The 26,085-nt window shown below is 39.1% G+C and overlaps 1 protein-coding gene and 1 long non-coding RNA gene across 2 annotated transcripts in view; one reads left to right on the top strand and one right to left on the bottom strand.

Moving 5' to 3' along the window:
- IFIH1 (interferon induced with helicase C domain 1) overlaps positions 1–16,179 on the bottom strand; it is a 29,074-nt gene extending 12,895 nt beyond the window's left edge. Inside the window, 10 exon segments of the mRNA XM_075755790.1 lie at positions 208–247; positions 249–423; positions 8,625–8,770; positions 9,817–9,836; positions 11,033–11,165; positions 11,167–11,204; positions 12,969–13,258; positions 14,240–14,328; positions 15,447–15,995; positions 16,154–16,179. Of these exon segments, the coding sequence (XP_075611905.1) occupies positions 208–247; positions 249–423; positions 8,625–8,770; positions 9,817–9,836; positions 11,033–11,165; positions 11,167–11,204; positions 12,969–13,258; positions 14,240–14,328; positions 15,447–15,995; positions 16,154–16,179 (1,506 nt within the window).
- Positions 16,180–16,223: 44 nt separating this feature from the next.
- LOC142602370 (uncharacterized) lies at positions 16,224–20,568 on the top strand. Its single transcript, XR_012836143.1, has 5 exons — positions 16,224–17,985; positions 18,549–18,666; positions 18,998–19,201; positions 19,676–19,778; positions 20,373–20,568. It is a non-coding gene; the product is annotated as an uncharacterized LOC142602370 (long non-coding RNA).
- The last annotated feature ends 5,517 nt before the right edge of the window (positions 20,569–26,085 follow it).

Raw genomic sequence — 26,085 nt, 5'->3', positions numbered from 1 at the left:
AAATTTGCACTGGCACTGGGGTAAACTAAAATCATTCATGCTTGCACCATGATGATAGTGCAATGGAGATGAGTCTAGATCTGTATGCCTTAAACACAGCTACATCTGGAGAAGCTGAGAAATGCATTTATATTCATTTTACAAGTTCTATATTAACAGTGCATGAGGTTTTAAAAATATTTTTTTTAAAAAAGTGGACAAACATACCTTATTAACAAGTACTACAAATTTTCCAGGCTCTGATGCTCTTCTTATCCAAGTGATCTTTGGTAATGTAAACAGCCACTTTGGTTTTACCACTGCCTGTAGGGAGACATAGTATAATTTTCTCCCCATTCAGTGCTGGCTTTGCAACTTCCATCTGGTAACCTCTCAGGATCAGGTCTGGCTCAGGTGAAGCTCTGCTCTCCACTTCATCTTCATCTAAGGGTACAAAGAACTATAAGGATCAAACAGGAGGCACAGAACATTCATCAGAATACTGAACATATGTCAAAGGGAAAAATATTAATTTACTATCATCAGAAGCATTTTCTGAATAAATAGAAACAGGGCATATTAGCATAGGCAATGCTGCTCTGTGGACCTGTGCAACTCTGGATCAGAACTGCTTACATCCAGTTACCAACCAGGGTAGGTGGAATAAGCCACAGTATGTCTTCACCCATCTATGCTGACATGACTATTATTATGTATGAATTCAAATGATACAGTTCAGTAGCACTGGGACCAACAAACATTGTGTTCAGAGCTGCGGTATTTATAATCTAGCCAACCTTACATGACATACTCTTTCACCAGTACTGAAATGTATTCGGTTGCAAGTAAGCTACCTTTTTAAATACTTCCTAGAAGAATAAAAAAGGATGGAGCCATAGAAAGAAAAACAGATAGAGACCACTTAAAAAAATAATGAAGGGAGTTATAAAGTATAAAGATCAAATAGATAAGAAAATTCAATTGACCATACAAGATAGAGTGAACTGTACAATGTATCGCAACTATTCATGGTAGATTGCGCTGCCTCCAGACTGACTCATACATAATGCAATCGAGCTGTTCACTAAAAAGCCATATACATTTGCCACCTGAAGACCAAAACCTTCCATCTATCATATAAAATGCAATGGCAGAGCGTTCAGATTTATGGTTACAGGTGAAACAAACAACATTCTAAAGTTAAAAGTGGAAAACTGCTGTTGCATTATTTCTGGCATTAAGAAAAGCATATCAAGTCTCTTCAGTTTACATATATTTAGGAAGTCAGAAATTATACATATGAATGTCACCAGGATTTATTTCAATGAAGTTTTGGGGTTTATTTCCCCCTTATATATATGTTTAAACCACCCTCGAAGCATTAACTGTCCTCAGTGAAGAAAAGGCACAAATTCATTCTACAGTTTTATTTCCTGATGATAGCATTAAATGAAGAATCATGAGGATTTTATTATCACTGATACATTACACACAAAATAAGTGTATTTTTCTAGTATCCCTGATTCCATTAAATAAAATTAAACTAACAAAAAGTAATGAAGCTTGATAAAATACTGCTGATGGAAACATCCGAATGCCATTCTTAAGTGTTTTTTGCTTGCTTTGCCTTTTAGTGTGAGTGCAGTACTACCTGGAACACAGGGAAATTCACACCAGAGAGTACTTGCTGTTACTTATCTGACTTCTACTACTCTCTTTTGACGAAGAACGTTGTTTGCTTTCTGGTTGGCTAAATTCAGTAGTTCAATCATATTGAAACTAGCACTTTATCACCCATCTGTTTGGTTAAATTTCAGTTCCTTAACATCCTCAATTAACTGTCCAGGCCTAAAAAATATTTACCTTAGCTCTCTCCTAGCTTCCTCAGCCTCTGTTTATATAAAGGCTAATACAGGAATCTTTTCACAGGATATGATTCTATTAAAGAATTTTCATCGTGCACAGTATAACTTTAGGGAAGTTGTCTGCCTTTGTACAAGGCTCACATGAATTGCTGCTCAGGGCTAAAAGAAACATGATACTTATTCTTCTATTGTCCTAACTCCACCATTTTTCTCAAATGTAAAATGATCCTTGCACAGAAAACTGCGACTAAATCCATGTGATTCTTTGCATTAAAATCCAAATCATGTCAGTGATTGGATAGTGTCACTATGCAAACATCTTTTTTAATACAATATAGTCCTACCGCAAAACTTCAAATTATAAAATCCATAAATATCACAAAGTCCATCTGTATCTCCTTAGCTTTTTTTCTCATGGTTGCTCTCACTGAGCTCACTAGGCAAGATTAAAGAGCATTAATGTTTTAAAAAACATTTTAACTAGTTGTTTTTAAACCCCACATGTAAACAGAACATATAGCAAGTAAACACTGGAAAAAAATTCTGCATTCTTCACATAACTGTAGTGATTTATTTTTTTTTCTGCTAGACTACTGGACACAGCTAATGCCAAGTTTCTGTGCCCAGACATTTCATGTGATACAGTGAGGAAAAAAATACAATGTGACTGATGAGTCACCTCAGTTGATGCAGAAGTGCAAAGTATATTCTTCAGAGTTAGCAATACATAGACTAAAGCCCTAGGTATAGGACAGCAATTTAGATCTGAGATATCCTGAATTTTCTGTGTACTTGCAAAATACATGGATCTCAATATTTAAAAAGCTTGAAACTATTTTAAAAGCACTTATAGTAAACACTTTGCAGGCATATGATATATAACATTTACATTAACGTAACTGATCTAATACTAGCTTTATTAGGCAGAATTGGCCTGAGAAGTACCCAGATTGTTTCTAGCCCTTGTACAACACACACTTCCAGCACAAACTTAAAAAAGCTTACATTCCAAAAGGTAACTGATTCCTCTTGAATTCTGCATAGGCAAACACAGGCTGTTCACCATGGTGGACAGCTGCAAATTTGTTCTGCCTGAGGTCTAAGATTAAAAGAAAAAAACGGGACGTCTTTTACAACAGCAGTGTTTAATTGGGCTCAGTATATACATAGCAAGTTCGTATCTGTCTGCAAAGTATTATGTAAACACAGTCCAATATTTAGTTTAAAACTATATTTAGAACTTGCACATATGTTTAAATTTGAGATTTGCAAAGGTCTTCAGGTAGTAACCTCCATTGATTAGGTTGCTTTAACAAATAGGGCTACTAAATTACTTAGGACCAAAGCAGACCTTCATTACTGTTCTGCGGTACCCTGGAAATGCTTCTCCTCACATTTAGATGCCTCTAAAGCATGTCCTGTTCCCTCTTGCTTACTCTCTGCAGGGCCCAGGCACAATCTAGCTCCTCTCAGAGCAAGAGATGCGTATGTATGTGGCAGCATTATGAGTATCTGTACAGACGACTGCACTGGATGACTTCTGGAAGTGCCTTTGAGCCTATGTGATTCTATCATTCTGCATCACTGACCATTCCGTATGATGATGATGTCTAGAGACCTATTCAGACAATCTCAGTAAATCAACTCTTTTGGGGCTGAGACTGAAGTCCACACCCATAAAAATGGCATCTGTTTTCCAACAAAATAAGAGGAAGTCTGGCATCTAAATACTGTGAACCAGAGTTCACAGTGAAAGCCTTCCATTGATTTTTATTCTAGCCCAGAGGTAAGAGGTAAGGCAATATGAGTTGTGATTTACTGTTGTCAAGCATCTATGTTCTGTTTGCTTGAAAGCAAGGGTCCAGACATGATCCACTCTGGTCCTATTTTACTGTATCTTTTCAGAGTGGTGAAGAGCCAAAAAAAGAAAGGAAGAAAAAGGAAGAAAGGAAGAAAGAAAACATGTTGGTCTACTGGAAACACTGTGCTGCTGGCAAACTGAAAACATTCTCTTTTACTCCCTGTAAGCCATGTGAGTTATATCCATAGTAGAAGAAAATCAAAACCAGAACTGTGATTTTTTTTCTTTAAAAGGGTCTCTTCATGTAACAAGAAAAGAGTAAACCATAGGTCGCAGGTAAATTAAATCAGAGAGGAGTTATTAAATCTTCCAAACTGTTTGCAAGTGAAAACAAAGACTGACAATCCTATTACACCAGATTTGGACACTGCCACAGAATCTGCCAAGTTCACTGTAGATATTCTAATGTTAAGGTCTCCCTCTGCTGGGCAATCAATGTATTACACTGACTGTTTTTCAGTCACAAGTGTAATTTATACAGCTAGATCTTCTAAAACTCAGCCCTTTTAATATCTAAAGAGATACACAGTTCTTGTGGAAAAAATCACTGCAAACAGCTTCACCCTGCATTGTCAGCTTACCTGCAGTACTCTGTAACTGAGCTCATAGTATGCATAAGAAATCAGTGAAATAGCATTGACCTGTGTTTTGCTTAATTAGCTAGTGAACTTGTGTCCTATCAAGGTTTTCATAGTTTTTTCCAGTGTATATCCCATTATGGTCCGTATACATATTGTCTCCAACTTATTGACCCAAACAAATAATTCAAAAAGCAAAACAGATGCTGTGAATGAGAGTTTAGAACTGAACAGAAGTTATAGTGTCTTAGAATGTTACACCTGAAATACACACTATAAAATCCTGGAAAGTGAGGTGGACGTTAAACCTAGTCTGCGTTCAGTAAAAATATGAAGCTTTGATTTTCCTTTATGCAAGTTTTGCTCTCCTTTAAAGGTGAATGAAAAACAGAAACAAACCTACTATTTCACAGATCAAGTATAATAGACAACTGAAATGAAGCTACCTTAGCTACCACTAGGAGTCAGGTGTTAAGTCTTTATCTTTAGTTTTTCTAACATAACCATGAAAAGTGATGCAAACATCTGTCTTGCTGTCCTACAGTTTTCATAATTTACTCCATACAGACCTCAGAATTTCATCCAACTATGAATCACCACCATCTGTAGGAAGTGTTACAATGGGCAAGGGCATTGAAGACTTTAAGCACCTAAATTAAAAGTTTAGTCTCCTAGGAATCAATGCAATCAACAGAAATGCACTTAAAAATATATTCACAGCAGAAACCTGATTTCTATAAAATTTCCCTATTAGTATATAATAGCATACATTTAATATAACATTAAAAGGCAGCATTGTCCTGAAAAAGAGAAGAAAACCTCACCAGTTATAATCCACATTCAAAGACCTGCAACAAACTATTAAGTAGCATTAGTGGGAACTCCAGCTATGAAGATGACACTGCTACCGCTCGTTTTCACTTTCTAGGAATCCATGTGGATAGGAAAGAGAGGACAAAATTAAAATTCTCTGTATCTATTCCATGTGGTCTCCCATCTACAATGACCTACTGAAAGATGTACATGCCGCAGAGAATATGCATTCACAAAGTGTTTTGTACATAATTATCTAAATTACAATGTGCAGCATGCATTACAAAATAATCTCTTAACAGAAAACCTCAGTGGTGAAGTGAAATGCAAAATACTCATCTTCCAAATGAACAGTGAATAGAATAACGTTCTCCTTTTTCAACTGTAGCAACTTCCTTGAATTCTTATAAAATAAAATAAAATAAAATAAAATAAAATAAAATAAAATAAAATAAAATACCCCCCCAGTCTTTCCAAAACGACGACGATAAAAGAGTTGATATTCTAACAGCTGTTTTCACTTTCACAAGTCTTCCCTTACAGTGCTATTTGCACATTGTAACGCAGCAAACTCCACAAAAAGATTTTCAGTCACTTTGCATGGACTAATAAATAAGTATAAAGACAATGGAATGCAATGAAAATAATGGATCTATGCAATATTAATGAAAAAAGTCTTTCTTTCCTGTCCTGTGCTATATTATGTCATAGAATAAGTTTCAAACATCTGAAAATATAAATGAAGGACCAAAATATAAACAGGCTATTAAAACTGGTCCTAGTTTCAAATTAATGGGCAGTTTTTCTAATCTGAAGTAGTAAGGGACATTTCGTGAGATGTTACTGAAATTTCCAGCTAATTACAGTGCAATTATTTGTTCCAATCAAAATTTTTTTATGAAACAGGCCTTGAGAAACAGAGCTACTATTTAAATTGTTGCTTTTACAGGTAACTGTAGCCTTAATCCAGGTGTTTAATTTCTGACCTTACAAGCTCACTGCTTTTGTGTTGGGTTTTGTGTGTGCAGTTTCTGATCTGTGTTTTTACACGCACAATTTCTCTCCATTTTTCTCTTAGGCTAAATGATCTATTTCTACTTTGTCTTTGTGACTCTACTGCTCTTATACCTTCTGACTCCCTCTGTCTCAGCTACTCCAATAAAAGATACAATGCAAATTGCAGTAATTTCAAGTGACTTGGAAAAACTCCTTTCTCCTTGAAATCTGTCTTCAATCCATGAAGGAATGGTGGGAGTGTACTGCAAAACTGACAGCATTTGACAGCATCAAATTGCAAATTAGGTGGGTTCCCAGCCTACTTGGAAGTAGAATCTGGACTCCAGTTGTATTTTCAGCTGCCTGGTCTAAAAATACAGTCTTATGAAATCATGAGAAAGGATGAAAATAGAAAAAGACTTGCGTGCAGTCAAGTCTGTGTGTACAAATGCAGAGAGTTCAAAGCCTACTGCACGTCAAGATGGCTGTATGTGGGCCAGTTCCTCTACAGCCATCTTCATGCAGCACTGTCTCCTGGCAGCCCTTGCTTCATTGCATCTACACTGCTGGTTGAGTTTAACTCAGAAGTGCACGTTTACAGTGAATCTGTCAACTGTCCCCACTTATACTACTTTGGCTCATATACGAGAGCTGGTTTGGATCACAAGAAATGAACTCCTGTCAGCTGAAACCAAATGAGATGTGTCCCAGCCACTTGCAGGCATACAGCCCATACCAGCCTGAAGTCAATTTGAACCAAATTGCCAGAATTCATGTAGTATGTACACCCTTAGCACCATTTCACCAAACAGATCTACTCAAACCGCACAAACTGCTAATGCCCACTGTCTATTAATTTCAGTACAGTTCAGTGCTCAGAGGAGACCGTAGCTTTCAGGCTAGAATTAGCTTGTGGCAGGCTAGTCAATAGCTAATAGATCTAGTTATCTGTAACCCTCAACCTGACAAGAGTCAGGTAAAAGATCAGGCTAACAGCAATGAAAACCTACCCTCAAGTGAGGCTACAATTAAGAGCCTTAGGCTTACCCTGAAAGGATCCTAACTAAGACTGAGGATAACTCAGTCTGATCCATTCTGAATCATCATTAAATATTTGGCACCTCTTCTTTATACTGTCAAATTATGTTCTGATCCAGGAAAACCAGTATTTTTTCTGTAGTTAATAATTCACTACTTGCTACAAAACATTGTGATATGCTGTTAATATCATGCTAAATGAGAAATAGGCTAGTACTGTTGCACACTGAAAGGCTGCAATTTTCAGAGCCAATTTTTTTTTATTTAGTCATGTTTGATGAAAAGAGAGCAGCCTTAGCTGTCTCACTCCTTTGGCTGAGTAAGCCCACTAAAATAATTTCAGGCAGGATTTATCTCAGTTGTAACTATTGTTTGAGCTCCATCTGAACTTGTAACATATATGAATGGTTCCTTAATCATACAGCATATGTTTGAATCATTGGTTCCCAGCTATGTTTGGGAATTGTTGTGGGTAATTGCTGTTGCTCATAATAAACTCCCAGCTCATGTTTTAAAAAGTGGATCCATTGACCACTACAATTTCTACAAATTTGTACTAAAAAATGTACTTCTGAGCATGTGATGTAAGTGACAAAGGATGTTTGATGCTCTGTAAATATAAAACCTTAAAATAAAATGAAAAACTACTTGTTGGACAGCACTAAAGGACTTACCAAAAGCAAAAATATTTTCCAATATAGAATTAACAGCCTTCTAGAAAGAAGTACGAAATACAGCTGCAGTGATCGTGGTACAGAAACTTTCCTCTTGATTTAAACTTTGTCAACAATGGGAGTAGTTGTCAATGTAAACCTAATGTTTTCATTGGACGGTATAAACCTACCACGAATAGGTCTGTCATAAAGTATTAATTTAATAATATTAATATTTTTAATTAACAATATTGAATATGTTTGAAAATGACCAATTTCTTCACACAGTAAATTAAAAAATAATAATACAAAGTTGTTAAAAGTGCTATTTAAGAGGAAAGGAAGATCATTAATGTTGCTCAATTACAAGAAAACCGAGCAGCCCATAGTAGATAAAACACCATCACTACAACAAGGATACAGAAAATGTCTACATGAAGGCTGCACATAGTGTGCTACAGATTTTTTGGCCATGTTCTCCTAAGCCATTCTGTACTGGGCTAGCAAATTGGTTTCTGAACCAGCTCTTACCTTTCAGATTAATTAGTTCAATTATGACAACATTTTCTTTCTTGTCCTAGAGCAACTCTTTGAACTGAACAACTTTTTAATCTGATCCTTAAAATTGCTATTGCTGTTAATTCATAGAAAGAAATGGCATTTACTGCGTCCAAGAGATCAAGATTTACTTTTTCCATTCATTCCCATCACCTTGACGGTACCATATGTTCCTGAATTTATAAACAAGATGGGAGCTAATATACCAAGAATGTTCTTTCAGTTACTTGCAGTTACTAAAGTTTAACTGGTACCAGCACAAAATACCAGTTAGTGGACATACTTGAAACTGCAGAATTCTTTCCAATAGATGTTTCCAATACACTGTTCTCACTGCTGAAACTATGATTCACATTTTCTCGCTGTTTCAAATCCTCCACTACGGCATATCCTAGTTCTTGTAACTTCTGTTTCTTCATTTGTACTGCTCTTCATCACATTTTGTCTATTCTCTGTTCCTAGAAAATAAACAGAAATTCCATAGCACTATAAAACATTTAATTTCTTTTAGTGTGGAGCACAGAAAACATAGAACTAACCTGTATTCATCATGGCATAACGGCATAACACACGGTCTTGGTCTTGATTTAAACATTATAGTTTGGAATGTTGATGTTTTTATAAATATTTATTAAGAAAGTTGTTGGTCATAAATATCAAATATCTGTGGTCACTATAAAGATCTGAAAATTGAATTTGTGGACTAGACCATGTTTCCTACCTTCTCAATTCCATTGCTCCTGTAAGCTTATAAATGGATGTGCCTTACAGCAGGACTTCAAAACTTGCCTGTAATCCAGAAGACCTGAGAGCTTTCACAAAAAGTTTTCCCTCCTTCCACTTCTTTGTTTCATTTCAAATATGCAAATAATTTCTCTTTGACTTCTCTGTTCTTTTATTTTTATTAGACTTATGTAGAACTAGGCATGCTCCAAAGGCAAAAAAAATGCTGCTCATTAAACATTTTTTACAAAAACTGTGTAAGACTGCATTCCAGGTTTTCCCAGATTTGGAACTCAATTATTCTGCAATTAGAAATTAAATTTAAAGACATTAATAGATCTAATTTATTTCAAGATTTATTTTTTACAAATTTTTTCAATTTCTATGTGTAGGCATTTGCTAATAACAATGTATTGTACTGTAACAAATCATTGAGGATTGACCAGGAGTGATAAAATGTAGCACCACTTCTCTTCCAAGGTACTCAATGAACCTGTTCTTAACATTTCTTGTCTATGACCTTCTATCAGTGGATGCTACGGCAATCATACACTTTACATATCTACACATGTACAGGACTGTGTACATGGAAAAAATATTATCCTCTGGTAAAAGCAATACAATTTATGCTTTATGTATTTATCCATACAGTTTATTTTAGGGCCTGCATTGCCCAAGACTACTGAGAAACTGTGGAATAAATGCATTCATTCAGTATTGCATCAAACAACCGAATTAAACTCAAGTTTTACCCCATATAGTCTGCACTATACTGAAAATTCACATATGCAAAGTTTGAAAAGAATTGAAAAAAAAAAAAGTGAAAATAATTTTAATAATTTGCATATTTGCTAAATATTTATTACTTTGTTTACCTTACTGATAGCAAAGTAATGAAGACAAGAATTTAAGACTGACAAAGCTGCAACACAAAATGAAAATCAGGACCAAAGTAGCTGCCGAGCTATTCCCAGCATCTGACTTTCACTCAGAACTATCTTCTGGGGCTCTAACTTGGTTGGTTTTGTCCCGCAGACTGGAACCCTCAACCACCTTTGAACTGCATGCTCAAATATGGCAGCTGCTTATCTGTGTCTGGCAGAGGACAGGTTGGTTTCTGCCCTCAACTAGAAAAGACACCTTCACACCCCTCTTATCCCAGTCTTAGTGCATTGTCCTGTATGCAGCAACTAAAAGCACAGAGACAGAGTTCTGGTGAGTTCCTCAAGCAAGAAGGCTGAAGCTGCTAAATGGGAAATCTGTTAAAAACCTTCTGTCTCAAAAATATTATATAACATATGTGGAGCCCAGTAAAAAATGAGGGATAGAGTATTTTGGGGCTGCTTTTTTTTTCACACTTCAGAATCCAGAGAAGCACTGGGATAATTTTACAATATCATAATTATTGTACAGGAATAAAAAGTAGTAGCCAAAAACCTATAGCTTGTTTAGTTTAATTTCTGTAAATAATCTCTTTACTAGTTTATTATTTATAGTAAATTTTATACAATGTCTTGAGACTTATGAATGTCTTTCTTACCCCCAAGGAGACATACTGCAATGTACTTTAAAATGCCACATATATTTGTAAACATTCTATGAAGGAAACACTAATCCTTGTGTTGAAGGAGAAATACAGAAAAGGTTTGTTTTATTTGTTCAAATTAATCTTCAGAATATTTTTTATGAATTATTATAAAAACATCATATTGAAAACCAATGGGTTATAAAAGGTAAGGATTCAGTTTAATTACAACTACATACATATTATCGTATTTCTTATATTGCTTAACAAGGATTTTTAGTGTTTAAGAATCTATTGAATAAGCTGTTACATAACTTGATTTTGAAATCCCTGGACAAGTGAAAGAATTAGTCTCAGTGTCACAGTGAAATCAATACAGTGAGAACCCTGCATTGTTTCCTAAGTGACAGTACAAAAAAGAGATATTTAAACCCCACACATTAGCATTGGTGAAATAAGATGATTCCTCCTGTATTTCTGCTTAAATTATCTGCAAGGCCTCCATGTTGGCTTTCACACAGAGCGATCAAAAAAGGACAGAACCAATCTTTCTTCTGCACTATTCTGCTCAATAGTTCCATCTCTGTTCCCAAGATTGTCAGTTACAGTGTGGATCTGGTGAAAATTAAAAAAAAACCAAACCCTAATCCTGAGACAGGCTTTGGAAATGGTTCAGGATAGGTACAAAAGCATTTCCCTGTCATCATTAAAACACACTTAAAAATAAAGATATAAAGTGGGCCTGCCACTCATCAGAAGAAATTTATTGCAATTTTGTCCATGTTCATATAGTTTTGAGTAGGATATATAAAACTTATGAGACCTAAAATTTAATTGGAGAGACTGGACAATGGTTATAATAATAACCACTATATAATAATCATTATTATTGCAGAATAATAATTGGTGTTGACACTGGTTTAGGGAATAGCCAACCATGATTAAGGAGAAGTCATGTCATATGGCTTACTAGAGCTCAGACTTAATCTGTAACATGACTTCATACATAAAATGGAACATTTCCCTTCTTAAACTGGCTTCAATATATTAATTTCCACTTAAAGATACAATAGTTAAGCCTCTAGAAAGTGACTATTGCCCTCAAAGAAGCTATGGAAAAGTGTCCCAAGGCTGTCATGAGCAGAACTTGACATGTGATCACATGAGGAACAATATGACCATCACAGCAGTAAAGCAGCCCAAGACAGGTGCTTTAGTCCTCAAGGGCAATTTTCTCGAGGCTTGAGAATCACCCATCCTGATATGCAAGAAAATGGGCAGGCATAGCAGTGGAAACTGCTGAGACTGAACACTAAAAGGAAGTGCATGGGAAGCGCGAGTAGGGAGAGGTAAACAGAAAGGAATACAGAAACACATTAAGAAAGCTTAGGCATTGTTGGAGTTAAAACTGGCAGGATTGTGGAGGGCAATGAAGGGCTTAATGGAAATACCAGCAGCAAAAAGACGACCTGGGGGAACATGTGGATCCATTACCAGGGAATGGAGCCAATAACCTCCTAAAAGGCCCCTGCCTCTGCCTGCTGTGTTACCATGCTCGGCTCCCCATCCCTTAGGGTGCAGCTGGCCCTTACTGCTGCCTGACAGTCACCAGACAAAATTATGTACATGACTGTCGTTTATCTGAGATGGAGCATAAAACTACCTAAAAAGTGGATGCAAAATCTCAGAGTGCTAATATGATGTAGTTCCACCCTTAGTTTGCCAGTTTTACCATCATTGCTACGGCAAGTATTACTTTAATTTCTTCTAACACTGTTTCAGGGTATCCATTTTTTTTGGTTCCAAATAAGTTTCACATTAGTCCAAGCAAGTCATTCTTAGCCAAATGGAGTAAACACTGGCAAATGTTTTCATCAAAGTTGCTCTTTCTTGTCAAACTGGTATTTCTGCTCAGCTTTACTGTCTAGTATGGTACTCCTTAGTGAACCTATGGGAAAAAAGGGGAGGGAAGGTCTTGCTTTATTTTAACTTAAGTATTCTCTAGGACTTCACAGGCCATCACTACTTCCTGGTATGGTTCAGGTGTCAGAAGACAATGAGCTTCTGAGCCTAAGGTCTGTGGCAAAATGATAAGTATCAGTAAAGCCAGCCATATTCCTTCCATTTAGACACTGGCTTAGTCTAACCCCCTGTAAATGGCATTTTTCTTTTCCTGGTTCTTAGCTGGCATCCCACCTGCTGGCCCACTGCCAACAGTCTTCATTGGCTTACTTGGAGCACCATTTCTCTTTTCCCCGAAGTTTCACCTTTCATTTTTGCACTTACAAGGCCATTTCTAGTTGTGGCTTCCTACCAGCTCCACAGCTCCTGGGGATGGCCAGTGTCTGTGGCACTGCCTGGTGTGGGCGGGCCACTTACCCGATCCCAGTCTTCGTCCTGGAAGATGCCGATCTGCAGGCACTTCTCGGTCTGCATTCTATCCACCAGCGTGCTGTGGAGCAGCTCCACCAAGTGCACGCAGAGGTTGCAGTCGGCCTCATGGGCCGGCGAGGATGGCCGGCAAGGGCAGCTGAGGCTGGGGTTCCCGCAGCAGGCAGCCAGCTGGCAGCCGCCATGCTCCAGCCCCTCTGCTGCCGCTGGAGAATGATGGAGGGTGCGGGGTGGGTGCCTGCAGGGGCGGCCGAGGGTCTCCAGTGCTGGGGGTCCGGCTCCATGTCAGTGAGGAGTGCGTCCCCTGTCCTGCTCCGCACCTCCTCAGGCAGCCACCGGGCCAGCCCCAGAGCCAGTTTCGGTTTTGTTTGTGGGATCAGCGTGTGATGGCATGGGCCAGCTGGGGTGCAGGGGGTGCCCAGCACCTGGAGGGGAGGGCATGACTTGGTGTTACTCCTAAGTACTTAAAAGGAAACCTTCAGCAGGAACCATGACTGAAAAAAACCAAACATAAATTGATGTGTATCTTTCACTTTCCAGCTCATGAGTTTCTAGGGCCGGTCACTAGTGCGTCAGGGTTTTCGGCACTGGTGGCTTTCCAGGTGGGCACTGACAGAAAATGAGACACTTCAGCGTTGATAACCCCAGGTGATCAAAATGATCCCAGTCATTTGCAGGATGTGCCTTTTTGCAGAATACAGACCCTCAAAAAGCCATCAGGGAAGTAAAGCCGACTTGTATATTATAGTGGTTTGTCTTAAAGAGATTTTTTTGGTGGATGGGGTTTTTTTTGGTTTTTTTTTTTTTTTTTAGTTTGAAGAATTGCAGCTTGCATACAGAGCAGGAGGTTGTGATGCATGTGATAAACTTCCTAGAGGAGTTTCTTGGATAGTCTCTGAAATTGTTGGGACAGTCTCTCCCTGAGCTGTGGTTTCACCCATATGGTCGATGTCACTGAGCTTCGGGAGAAGGCTTGGTTTCCATTGTGGGGTTTTAGGGACCCTCAGTGTGATTCTGAGGTAAGGCAACAGATCCTTGACTCAGTTTCATGTTTTGTAGCAAAATAAGAGAGTAAATAGAGAGCACCTGGATTACTGTGTTCAGTTTTGGTCCTGGACAGTTCATGAGAGAGAGTGAAAAACTGGAAAGGGTCCAATGGAGGGCGAACACGATGCTTGCAGGATTGCAGAGCTTGGCACATGTTTGAAGGAATTGGGTTTATTCAGCCTTGTGAAAAGAAGGCTCAGGGGAGATCCAACCACAGTTTTCTAACTCCTGAAAGTTGGATCCCTTTTCACAGGGGTGCACAGGACAAGGGGCATTGGAATACGTTTCTTCAGGGGAAATTCTGTCCAGGTATAAGAAAAAAATATTCTCCACTGTAAAAACAACTAGATACTGGAATATATTGCCCAGAGAAGTAGTGGGAGTTTCCTCAATAGAAGTATTTAAGACTTGGCTTGGCAGGGCCCTTGATTTTAAAAGGAAGCCAGATATCTCCAGAGGTCCTTTCCCAGTCTAAAATTTCCTGTAATTCAAATCGTGCCCTCAGCTGCTTGTCATGCTGAGATGTGCTACAGCATTCTGCTCTCGGTGGAGCTTCCTTCAGTTGGAGGCTTCTTTTGCAGAATTTTTTACTTTCATTTCATTCTTGTCCCTTCTGCTTATTTCAGGTTTCACTTTTATTTCACTCTTATTTTTTTATTACTGCTTTGTGCAAGTTTCCTTTGAAAGATTTCTGAAGAAAGTCTCACTTCCCCCCCCCCCTTTCTTCTGTCTTCAGCACATTATTTGGATGGCATGCCAGTCTTTCTTTTAAGGCCTCAGGAGCCTGCAGGAGTTACTTGGGTGCAGCGTGTGTTGATACGTTTGCTTTGCTTCCCAAGTTGTATATGTAGCAGTGGTCATTCAGGCCCAGTGTATTTATACCACAATCCTTTACAGGTTCTAAGAGTTTGCAGACATTAAAATGGCAGTTTGACATATACAGAGAAAACAAAAAAATCAATGCTACTTGGTTATCCCGGCTACTGCTAGGTTACACTGATGAGGGCTGAGCTCCTCCTTGTCCGTTGATGATGCAAATATCCTGACTCCCTTGCTCTCCTCTAGCTGGATGCTTACACTCCTTACAAACTCAGTGATTTTTGAGGCCTTTCTCCCAGATGTGACTGAAATCAGTCACAGGGTTCATAAGCAGGGGCTGTGGCAGGGGCAGGGCTGGAGCACAAGGCCTCACTGTGCGGCTCTGCAGAGAAGCTGAGCAGTGCCAGCTCCCTTCCCCGCACGGTGAAAGTTCACGCGTACAGCCGTGAGGCGGCTCAGACGCAAAAGCTAAAGCACACGGAAGAATAGCACGGGTGCTTCAGCGCTTGCAGGAGTTACACTTAGGGGTTACTTGCCCCAGAAGAAAGAGACCCGCCGCGGCCGGGCGCTGAGGTAACGGAGCCGCCCACTCCGGCTCACCGAACACGGCCGAAGAGCTCCGCGCACGCGCCCACCCCGAACGGCCGATCAGGACTCGCGGGCCGAGACAGTGGGCGGGGTTTCGGCTGGCCAATAGGAGGGCCGGGGTCGGCGCGGTGTTGCTGGGGTGACGGCCGCTGCTGCCGGAGTGGTGAGTGTCCGTGCCGCCGCCTGGCGGGGCCCCGCGGCCTGGGCAGGGCGCTTCCCTCCCTCAGCGGCTTGCCCTCGGGCTCGGCGGGGTCGCGGTTCCGGTGCGGTTCCGTAGAGGCCGGGCCCGCGTGGCCCAGAGCAGCGGTCCGTCCCGGCCCTCCGCGCTTGCTCGGGGGCGGCTGGCGGGGAGCGTTCCGGCCGCCTCTGTCTGCCGCGCACGCTGGCGGGCCGGGCTGCGGTGGAGGGTAGCGGAGGAAAGGGTTTCCTCCCGGCGCTAGCTGCGGAACCGGGGTGCTCACCTTGCGGGGCCGGAGCAGTCGAGGCGGAGGTCGAGGTGTCTGAGGGGAGGCGGGCAGTTGCACAACGACTGCAGCCGAGCGGCCCACGCCGTCCGTGGGCCTGGGCCGGTGGGCAGAGCCGGTGCCGTGTGCTGAATAAAGCAGCGGGTAAACTTCCGTTGCGAGGCCTTACGCAGGAGGAGTTAGGCACCCCGGGAGGACCGGGGTCTCGCTGCACACTGCCCAGATCCCGGAACACAGTTTTGAGGTGGTTATTGCCCGTATGCAAAAAAAAAAAGTTGCATCGTATTTGGTGTTTCTCGTGGCCTGTGTGTGTGTGGCTGCAGTGGCCATGGACGCTGCACAACCTTTTGTAAAAACAGCGTTCCGGGATGGACTGACAGCACAGCTGGGAACCTTAGTAGTAGTTGTTAGAAAATGTGAAAGTACAACAACTACAGCACAAAGAGAAATGTATAAGAATTGGATGCTGTTTGCATTACGTGTCCTTGTGCAAAAGGAAAGCTGCTCAAGTAGTTTTGGTTGCTCCATAAGAGATGAAAATAAATACTTGTCTAAATTGTTTAGCTACTCAGTGTAAGTACAGTCACCGCAGAGGCTTGTTGCTTAGTTCTTGTTGCACTGGTGTTCGGTAGCTTCCATATTGCTTAAGTGAACCGGACCTTTGTGTGCTTCTCCTCTGTCACTGTTAGTTAAAATTAAATCTTTAAATATTCATACGGTGTATTCGGGGATCTTAAATCTTTTACCTTCCTTTGAAATTGCCTTGTAGTGGTATAGCTGAAAATTATTCTTGTTACAAAACTGGCAGAGATGATACCAGTGGCAGTGATGGCTTACTGGGCTTTGCTTCTTTCAGGGCTACAGATCTGAGACCCTTCTGCAATATAACAAAGATACTTTTTTATATGTGATCTGCAGGAACCTTTTGCAGCTGTGCTAAGGACTAACACTGGCGACTTGGGACAAAAAATTAGATGCCTCTTTTACTGTTTTCACAAAGACTTGCTGATCTAACTAGTTCCATGTAGTGTTTATTTTTACAAAGCCATGTGTTTTGTGTTCTGTCACTTTCTTGTTGATTGCTGTAACTCTGTTTCTCTCAAGTGATCATGTGGCCTGACAAGCTTTGCATTATTCTATCTGGAAAACTTCCACTTTGTGATTGTATTTTATTTTTCTTAGTCAAATGTTTGGACAAAACATCCCATGTTAAAAAATAAGCTTTACTTTGCTGTTACAAGTAAGGGCAACATATCAGCACAGTAAAATCTATAACCTTCTCATAAAACTGTGGTTCTCAGATACTGGAAGCCATTTCAAATTGTACATGGCCCAGCCTGAAGAAGGGAACCCCTGCCATCTGTTGTGGTACCTGCATAGAAAGAAAATTCTGTGAAATCCTGGCATAGATAAGTGACCTTAAACAGCTTAGCACTGAGAAGGAAGGACTGATCCAGTAACAAATGCAGGGAAAATTAGATGATTGGGACTTAATGTTAAGAACTGCATTATTTTTTTAAATTAATTTTATTAGAGTATCTAAATGAGGACTACAGTGTCCTGCAAACAATATTGCTAATGCTTATAAGGTATCTGTTCAAAACCACCTCCATCCCCACACCCCCAAAGCAAAACAAAACCTAACAGTATAATAGTAACTTCATTTTTTTTCTTAGAAAGGTTCCTTGGTAATGCAGTCAAAGGCATGTGGAACTGTTTCTGGAGTTGTGCTATTCTGTTTTGTCACCAAGTGTTTTCAAAACTCCTTTAAATGGAGGCCATTTAACAATAAATCCAGTTGTAGGGCTGAGTCTGAAATTGACTTATTTTTGGAAATACACAGTGTAACAGGTATTTCTTAATCACTGTAAAATTGCAGTGTTTCAGGAGATCAAGGTGAAGATACTGATTTATTTTTTTTTTTTCTCCCAAAGCATTGCAGCTATAGATGCCTGGAATGCCAGTGGCAATGGGACAGCCAATGCCAGGAGCTGTACCAAATATGCCTCATGGTGCGTGCACTGGATGTTCTGCATATGCTGGTGCTTACTCTGCTGCTGGCTGACTTCAGTGCTATTGCTGGACGGGTGAGATAATATAAACAATATAACTGTATAATCAGCTGTGAAAACAACTCCAGTAAAGTTTTGTTTTGTGCTTTTTTTCTTTAGTAGAAATACTTTAGCATAACCTTCCCAGTGATAATCATTCTTCTTCAGGTAAAATATATCGTGTTCAACAATAATTGTAATTATTGTTGACAGTAGAGTTTACTACAGGCTTGATAGACATGTTGCTGTTTAATAAGATAAAATAAATACAAATATATTGGCAGTTCATGTTCCGATTCTCACTGCCATCTTGAAATACTGTTTCTTCTTTAGGTTTGCTGTACCTTATTGTACATGTCAGTGCTCTAATTTTGTGTGCAGATAACAGAACCTTAAAAGCCAGTTGTGAAACTTTTGAGACTAGGATTTCAATTGCCTTTGTTCTGTACTACATATGGAGCTTGACTAGAAAAGCATAATGCAGACATATAACTTCCCAGGTTAGCATCCCAAGGAACTGGAGTCTCCAGAAAGGTTGATGTGTGTTTTGCAAGGTATTCTGGCATGAGGTCCTAAATCTGACATTTATGTTCTTTAAGAGGTCATGTGTGCAGTCCCACAGGTTAGGAGATGGTTCTGGCTTCTGTGGTGCCAACATGCACCTTCTCAAGAACATGGATCTGCAGAAGCAATGCATTGGAAGATGTCCAGTTAGGGGTGAGTGGCCTTCTTTCTTAGAGGGACTTAGAGGGACTGATTATCTTCACATGTAAATTCTACATTAGTAAATGCTATAACTTTGATACTGGTTTTGAATATGTTTAGTGGATGTTTAATTACCTGCTTACGTGCTCACTGCCATTTATATGCTTTAAGCAGTGAATTCTGCATACTGTTTCCAGTTTAGACCAGTTGCTCTTATGTGACTAATAATATAAGAATATTTCAGGTATTGCTACAGGTAATCTAATCCATTAAAAATCACTGATGGTTTTTGCAAGTTAAATGTGAATTGTCCAGTTGTTATATGTGTGCATTTGTTCTACAGGATGGTGAAGTAGATGCTGAAAAACTGCAGCGATATCTAATGCAGTCTGGAATTAGTAGAACCTATTATAGTAAGATACTGAGTGTTACCACCACTGCCTTGTCTTCTGAGGTGCAAAGTTGAGAAGACTGGGCTTTTATGCCTAATCTAATTCTGTCACCCAACAGAATTAAATGATGATGTCAAGGATGCCTCTCCAAGATAGTAAGTTAATATATCTGTTGGTTCCATAACAGACAGACTAAAAATACCAAAGGTGTTTTTAGTATGAGGCTACTTGAATGTTTTTTGTTTCTTTTTTTAAATTGGATTAAAAAAAATGAATTCATGGTCACTGCCATTTCTGAAACTAATTATTAAAAATAACACCAATTACAAACTTCTGATTCTTTTTTAATTACCCTTGCAGCATTCAGATTGGAAGCTTGCAGAATTATGATGTCCGTGTAGAATATATCCTTGTACGTATTAGGACTGTAGTGGAATCTTGTTATCACTTTGAACCTGTTGGTGATTATGAGAAACTTGAATTTTAAATTATCTAAACTGTTAACTTTTAATGCTAGTTTTGTTTGGCCATTTATAACGGGGTGTAGATACTGGTGGTGGAGGTGTATTATTTTCAACTGCAGTAACTCTTTATTTGATCTGCATGTCTTGCACTTTGTGGTTTTACAGAGTGGCTTCATTCATGTTAAGCTGATCACCAGCAGTACAAGCATTAGAAATCAGAGCTTCCATTAAACTTTCACAGTTTCACAAAAGGAAGATTAAGATAAAGGTATGGTCATCATTCCTGATGTTGTGTTTAACTTAATGCATGCAACTGCATTGAAATCATCAAAATATCTGTAAAAATAATTTATCTTAGTAGTAACATACAATTCAATTTGCATCTTAATATTGAAAGCATAAATCTTTAGAAGACCAGTGAATATCAACAATTCTGCTGCAGGTTATTACTGTATAGTATAGGAATAGTCCTGCTTGTCAGTGGTGCAACTACTTTGTTGCTATGGGAAGTGATTGCTGGATCACCACAGTAGATTGCGGAAGTTACCGGTAGAATGTGAACTGTTCAGCTGACTAAGCAATTTTTGGATATGCTCTAACTAATGAAATAAGATTGAGGAATCAGTTTTGTTGCGAAAAACCCAAAAGCAGAAACAGACTTGACTTATCTCTTCTTACAGTTTTGTGAATGCTTTTCACCTATTAGAGAAGTTATTTCTAATATTTCAACTTAGTGAGTCCCTCCATCTGTCAGGATGTAAGTAGGCCATTCCTTTGGAATCTCACTGATGGTTGGTGTAATGGTACTTGCCACGCTTCCAAAATCTGCAAACACTGACTTGCCTATTACTGTCTCTTCTAGTTCTTGCAGTGCACCATGGCATTCTGAGTGCTGAACTGCTGGAAGAAAAGAGGATCGCCAGCCTGTCAAAGTTCATGTTCAGAAGAACTGCTGTGAATGGAAGCTATTATAGAGTTTTTAATCTTCTTGCCTTATAAGACATGTGCTTCAAATGAATACTTTGATTTTTAAATGCACATTCACAGCAATAAATATTTTTTGCATTTTACTATATTGACAAGCATGGCCTTTTTTTCTCTGCATGTGTAATTCCAGACAAGTAAATTTCTGTGTTAAACTCAAGAGCTTAATGAAAAGGAAAAGATTATGGTCATACTTAATAGGCTGCGTCTTATAAATAGCTTGCTTACACAGATAAAACATCAGATACCCTAAATGCTATATGTGGGGTGGTGGGTGTTTTTTTCATTAGTAGTGGCATACTGTCTCAGATGGCACGCTCTGAAAAATTCTGATGGTTTGGAGAAGCTAGATCAGTGGATTCGATTAAAAACCCAAGGTGTTCTAGATAAAATTTTTTCAGTGCTCCAGCTTGTTGCAATACACTGTTTTTTTTGTGAGGCAAACTCAGATAATACTATCTGAATACAGCCGGAATGGCCTTCAACTGATTGTGTTTTTTTTAATCCCACCTAAGGCTTTTCCTCAAGGGGATCTGTGAGTGTGGTGTTTTGGGTCTTTTGTTGTTCTGTTTGGGTTGTTTGCTTTTTTAAAATGTTTTTAATTTTTTTTAAAATTTTTTTTCTTTTCAAGAGCTCAGCTTATTTCAAGAGCTTTCAGTGGCTCTTCATCTGGATCAGTAAAATCACTTCTTGCATGGTAAATCCATCCCATGATTCACTCTAAATTTGCTAAAATAAAATGATTTAAGCAATGGAAATGTCTGGCTTGAAGATAGATATTTAGACAGCACTTGTGATCAAAATATTTTGTGAAAATTTTGGTCTCAATGGATAGCAATTGTCAGCTGTATCACCCAGATTTTGTAACTAGAAGTTAACTTAGATTTTTTAATTCCTCAGTGGGTGAAATTGGAGTGAGTAGACATGGATATAACGTCCAGTTGTACTTGAGGGATGGAGGTCAATATGATACATGGAGATTGCTGTGTGCACAGAATTTTCTGAAAAGGTCTAAGTTTGTGTCTGTTCTGTGTGCTTCAAGCCAGTGAGTGGTGTCCTGTTGTCCTGCTTTCAGCTGGGATAGAGTTAATTTTCTTCCTAGCAGCAGGTATAGTGCTGTGTTTTGGATTTAGGATGAGGATAATAACACACTGATGTTGTTAGTTGTTGCCAAGCAGTCAAGAACTTTTTAGCTTCTCATACTGCCCTGCCAGCGAGAAGGTGGGGGGTGCACAAGAAGGGACAGGGGGAGGAGACACAGCCGGGACAGCTGACCCCAACTGGCCAATGGGATATTCCATACCATATGACATCATGCTCTGTATATGATGGGGGTTGGCCAGGAAGGGATGCAGCTCGGAAACTAGCTGAACATCAGCTTTGGGTGGTGAGCAATTGTGCTGTGCATCACTTGTATATTCTTTTATTATTATTAATCTTCCTTTTCTGTCCTATTAAACTTTTTGGATTCTCTCCCCCATCCCACTGTGGGGGAGAGAGTGGGTGAAAGGCTGTGTGGGTGTCAGCCAGGTTAAACCATGACACCTGTGTAATCCTGTGCTTTTACATTTATTGCCATGGTGACATGAGTATACTAAATATAATTAATTTTTTTTTTGCTCAATGTTTTTGATACAGAGATATATTCAACCTTTTTGGATCCCTGTTAGTGGTGTTTGCATTATAGGTAACTAAATTTAAGTCAGTCACAAATGAAATGTTCACATTCTGTAACTTATGACTGAAATAAGTGCATTACATTTATTTGTGCATATTTAGACTTCTTGCAAATAAGTTTCCATGGTGGTATAAAATACTGAATATATGCGCAGTGTACAAGTGCTTTTATTTGTACAGTAAACAATATTCCAGGAGATCTTCTGGGAGCAAAATAATATATTATACATAATACAAAGACCTGCTATACAAACAGGATTTGCTACAGCTCATTGTAGTGAAGCATTTATCTAGATTAAGTTTTCAAAACTTTCTTTGTATTTCTGACTTTATCATAAAGTTTCAGTATAGAAAATGTAAATAATGCATAAAAGGGGCAAATGCCTCCTGTGGGAGGCCTTAATTTGGTCCATCTAATTTCCATTCCAAAGAGAATAGCCATATTCTGCATTCATTAATAATCAAACAACTTCCCAAATGGGCATTAAAAGAACCCCAAGTAGCTAGATGATGAAAAATGTTTCTTCATTAATAATGCAGTTCTATCTGCTACTTGTACATAGAGGTACAGTGAGGAAAAAGTAAGCTTGCCATACTGATGTCTTCGTGCAGTTCCAAGCTCTGGGACATGCTCCTTTAGCGTCATTGGTAAAACTTGGTGTCATTTTCATATGTGATCTGTTCTATGGATCTTGTTTATTTTTTTCCTGTTAAGCTATTTGCTGTTTTGCTTCTACTATACTCTCTAAGTTTAGGAAAAAAAGATGTATAGAGTAGATGTAGTATGTAGGTGACACCGGGACTGCTGTATAAGTACATATCATTCCTAATAAAACTGAAGGAAATTGTAGGTTCAGAGTAATGACGTTAAAGGACCTTCTGCATGCTCTTTTTATTCCAAGTAAGAAAGAAGCTACTTAAAAATTAATTCTGTGTCTGGACAGCTGTTGAAAATGTGCTAATGGCTGCATACCAAGTCTGTCTCCAATCTGAATCCATTTTACAGTTTTCCAGTATTTTCATTAAAAATTTGACATTAAATTTGAAAGTGAGACTAGGTTCCTTGCTGTTTGTGCATGGCTGCTAGATACTACAGATCAAACAAGTGCATCCCACTGGGTTTTAGTGGGGTTTGCATTAGTGATAATGAGGTAAGAGTAAACTAAGAGGAGCATCAAGGTTGCATTTTCATCTGTGTGCAAAAAAAGAGAGGAAGAAAGCCCCCACGCAACTCTGGATGTTTGCAACCATTGGGAGCAGCTGCCAGTAGTGGTGTGGGTTTGAATAAAGTGTCACAAGTTACTTGCAATTTAAAAACAAAGTTAAAAAAAAAAACAACCAAAAATAATAATAAAAAAACACCAAACAAAAACCTCCAAACCAGTAACCTCAGCACACAGACCTTGCTTATCAGACCCATTTTAATTCACTTTTTAGTTGTTCCTGTGAACCTGGAAGCCCAGTTTGTGCAGCAGCGGAGGGCAGGTATCTCTTTGGCTTGAACAGAATTAATCTGGACTTGACCAAGGGTGGCACAAGAGTCATTTGGCAGCAGCTTTCTATAAGCAAAGTTCATTATTCTGCAACAGATGTGAATGTGTATCCTGTGTGGTAACAGGGCTTGGTGACCAGCATTGCTTCCCTCTCAGAAGAGCTCAGTGCTATCTAGTGCTCTTGTGAGCCTCAAATATGCCAGTCTTGGTGAAAAAGATGACTAAACTGAGAATCAGATCTGAAGAGGGTGGTTGGTTGCTGCTACCTGCCTCCTTGAATGTAAAACCCACTGTGTGAGTTCACGATTCATCTGCTGGGCCACTGCTTCCACGTTTTTGGGAACAGATGTTTCTACTTCATGCATCAACATTTGATGTCAGTTTAGCTATGTAGGCTTTTAATTTTTTTTTTAACCTTAAATTAACTAGAAAGTGCGAGCCATGCTTCGTATGTCCATAGATTAAGTTAATCTGTTTTTCCAAAGATGACTCTTAAAATAGCTTTGCCATTAGCTGGAAACAGAGATTTGTTGGAAGCAGCAGCTTTCGAGTTTTTGAGTTTTGATCAGTTAAGTCTTTGCTACATAGAAATTCATTGTACCTAATCTCTTAGTTAACAAAATGCAGCAGAACTTTACATGTAACAGTGAGAAAATGCTAAAATCGTGTACAATGTCAGCATAATTAATAGTGCTTTTTCAAAAATACTGTCTGCTCATTTCCATCATTTCTCTCATTGTCAAAATTTTTCTGGATTTTAGTCAATTCCAGGTGGCTGAATATAATTATATTGCTCTACAGGAACTAAGAACTCTGCGAACTGTAGCCTTTTAGAAGCATTTGCTTTTGCTGTGACAAAACACCATCAATTTGAGATTCTGAAAAATGTAAGAGGGAGGAAAGTAATGTCTATAATATCACCCCCAAAATGTAAAAAGTATTTAATGACAAGTATTTAAAGTTGGCAATGTACCAATGAATTATAAACTGCTATATGTTATTTCTTGGTACAGCCAGCTTGGAATATACCACACTTATCTGGTGCATTTGTGGAACCGGTGCAGATGTTTTTGTGGAGATAATTTCTTAGGTTTTCTTTAATAAAGTCAATTTTTCTACTATCATCTCAGTGATATTGAAAATGTCACTATACTAATGATGCCACAACAACATTTTAGGAACATCCAAAAGCCAATTTCTGGGTCTGCAGAAGTATTGTTAAAAATAACAAGCTGTTACTCTGGTTAAGACTGAGCTCAGTATATGGGGAAAAAGTCATTCTGTGGTGTATACAGGGAGCCTGTAGACCAATGGAGAGGCGGTGCCCACTAGACCCAATTCCCAATCTGATGAAAAATGTGATAACATATAACTGCTGGTTCTATTGGAATTAATTATTTCTGACTTAAGCCAACATACGCAGAGTCAAACTTACACTCACAGTGTAAGAATATCTAACAGAAGAGTATAGAAACATCAAAGCTTCTAAACTGCAGGTGTGGTATTATATGCAACTTTCATTCAAGGAATCATGCCTTCTGCTATGCTGCTATTACAGTCTCTCACTATTCTATTTGTGTCCAGGCTAGCTCAGCAGCTCTTAAACAGGAGGACTCATAATTAATCTGTGGGGAAAAAACTCAAGTTGCTTTGCCTAAGCAGGCAGCCAGAGGCCGTGTGAAGTGGTGCTTTTCAGCTTTTGGATGTTACTCATGGTGTCGGTGAGTCATGCCGAAGCTCTAGTGAGTGACCTGCGCTCACCAGATTGCTAGGACACACTCTGCAGCAGGGAAAGGGAAGACAGGTTCATCCATGAGCAGTAACTGTGAGGTGGGAGACCAGAAAACTTGTTTGCTGAGTGAACTGAGTGGGAACGTGAAAGGAGAGAAGAGCATGCAGTTGGTCATGTGCCTCCTGGGAACAGCAGTCAGGTAGGTGAAGACACATGACTTACATGTGTTGCTGTAAATTCATGCATGTAGATGGACATGCACGTGCAAATGGTGCAGGTTGGGGCGCAGCCTACATGTGGAAAAGCATCACAATCTATTGTGTACTTTAACCAAACTAGACCCACAGCTGGTGGAAGCTGGTGAACTTCATGAAGAGCTCTGCTGATTTGTACTGTCTAACCTCTCACATTTGGAGTGGTTGTCCCAATTGCTTTGATACCTCAGCTATATTAGGTATTCCTGAATTTCCAGGATACTTCTTTGTATCTATAAGTTATTATTTATACATATTTTTAGCCACAGGTTTTAAATGTAAATAGCCAACGTGAGTGTTCCTAAGCTGAAGCAAGTCCAAAGTCCTGAAAGCCTCTATGGATGTGTTACAGGTGTGTATTGTGATGTGTACAAGACCAATGGTTTGTACCTGTCTCTAAAAGAAAAAAGCTTGAAACAGTGGGTCGTCTAGTGC

Source organism: Balearica regulorum, chromosome 6, assembly GCF_011004875.1.
Source record: "Balearica regulorum gibbericeps isolate bBalReg1 chromosome 6, bBalReg1.pri, whole genome shotgun sequence".
Classification (NCBI taxonomy): domain Eukaryota; kingdom Metazoa; phylum Chordata; class Aves; order Gruiformes; family Gruidae; genus Balearica; species Balearica regulorum.
The sequence above is the reverse complement of the archived record's forward strand: the minus strand, read 5'-3'. Positions and strand labels throughout refer to the sequence as shown.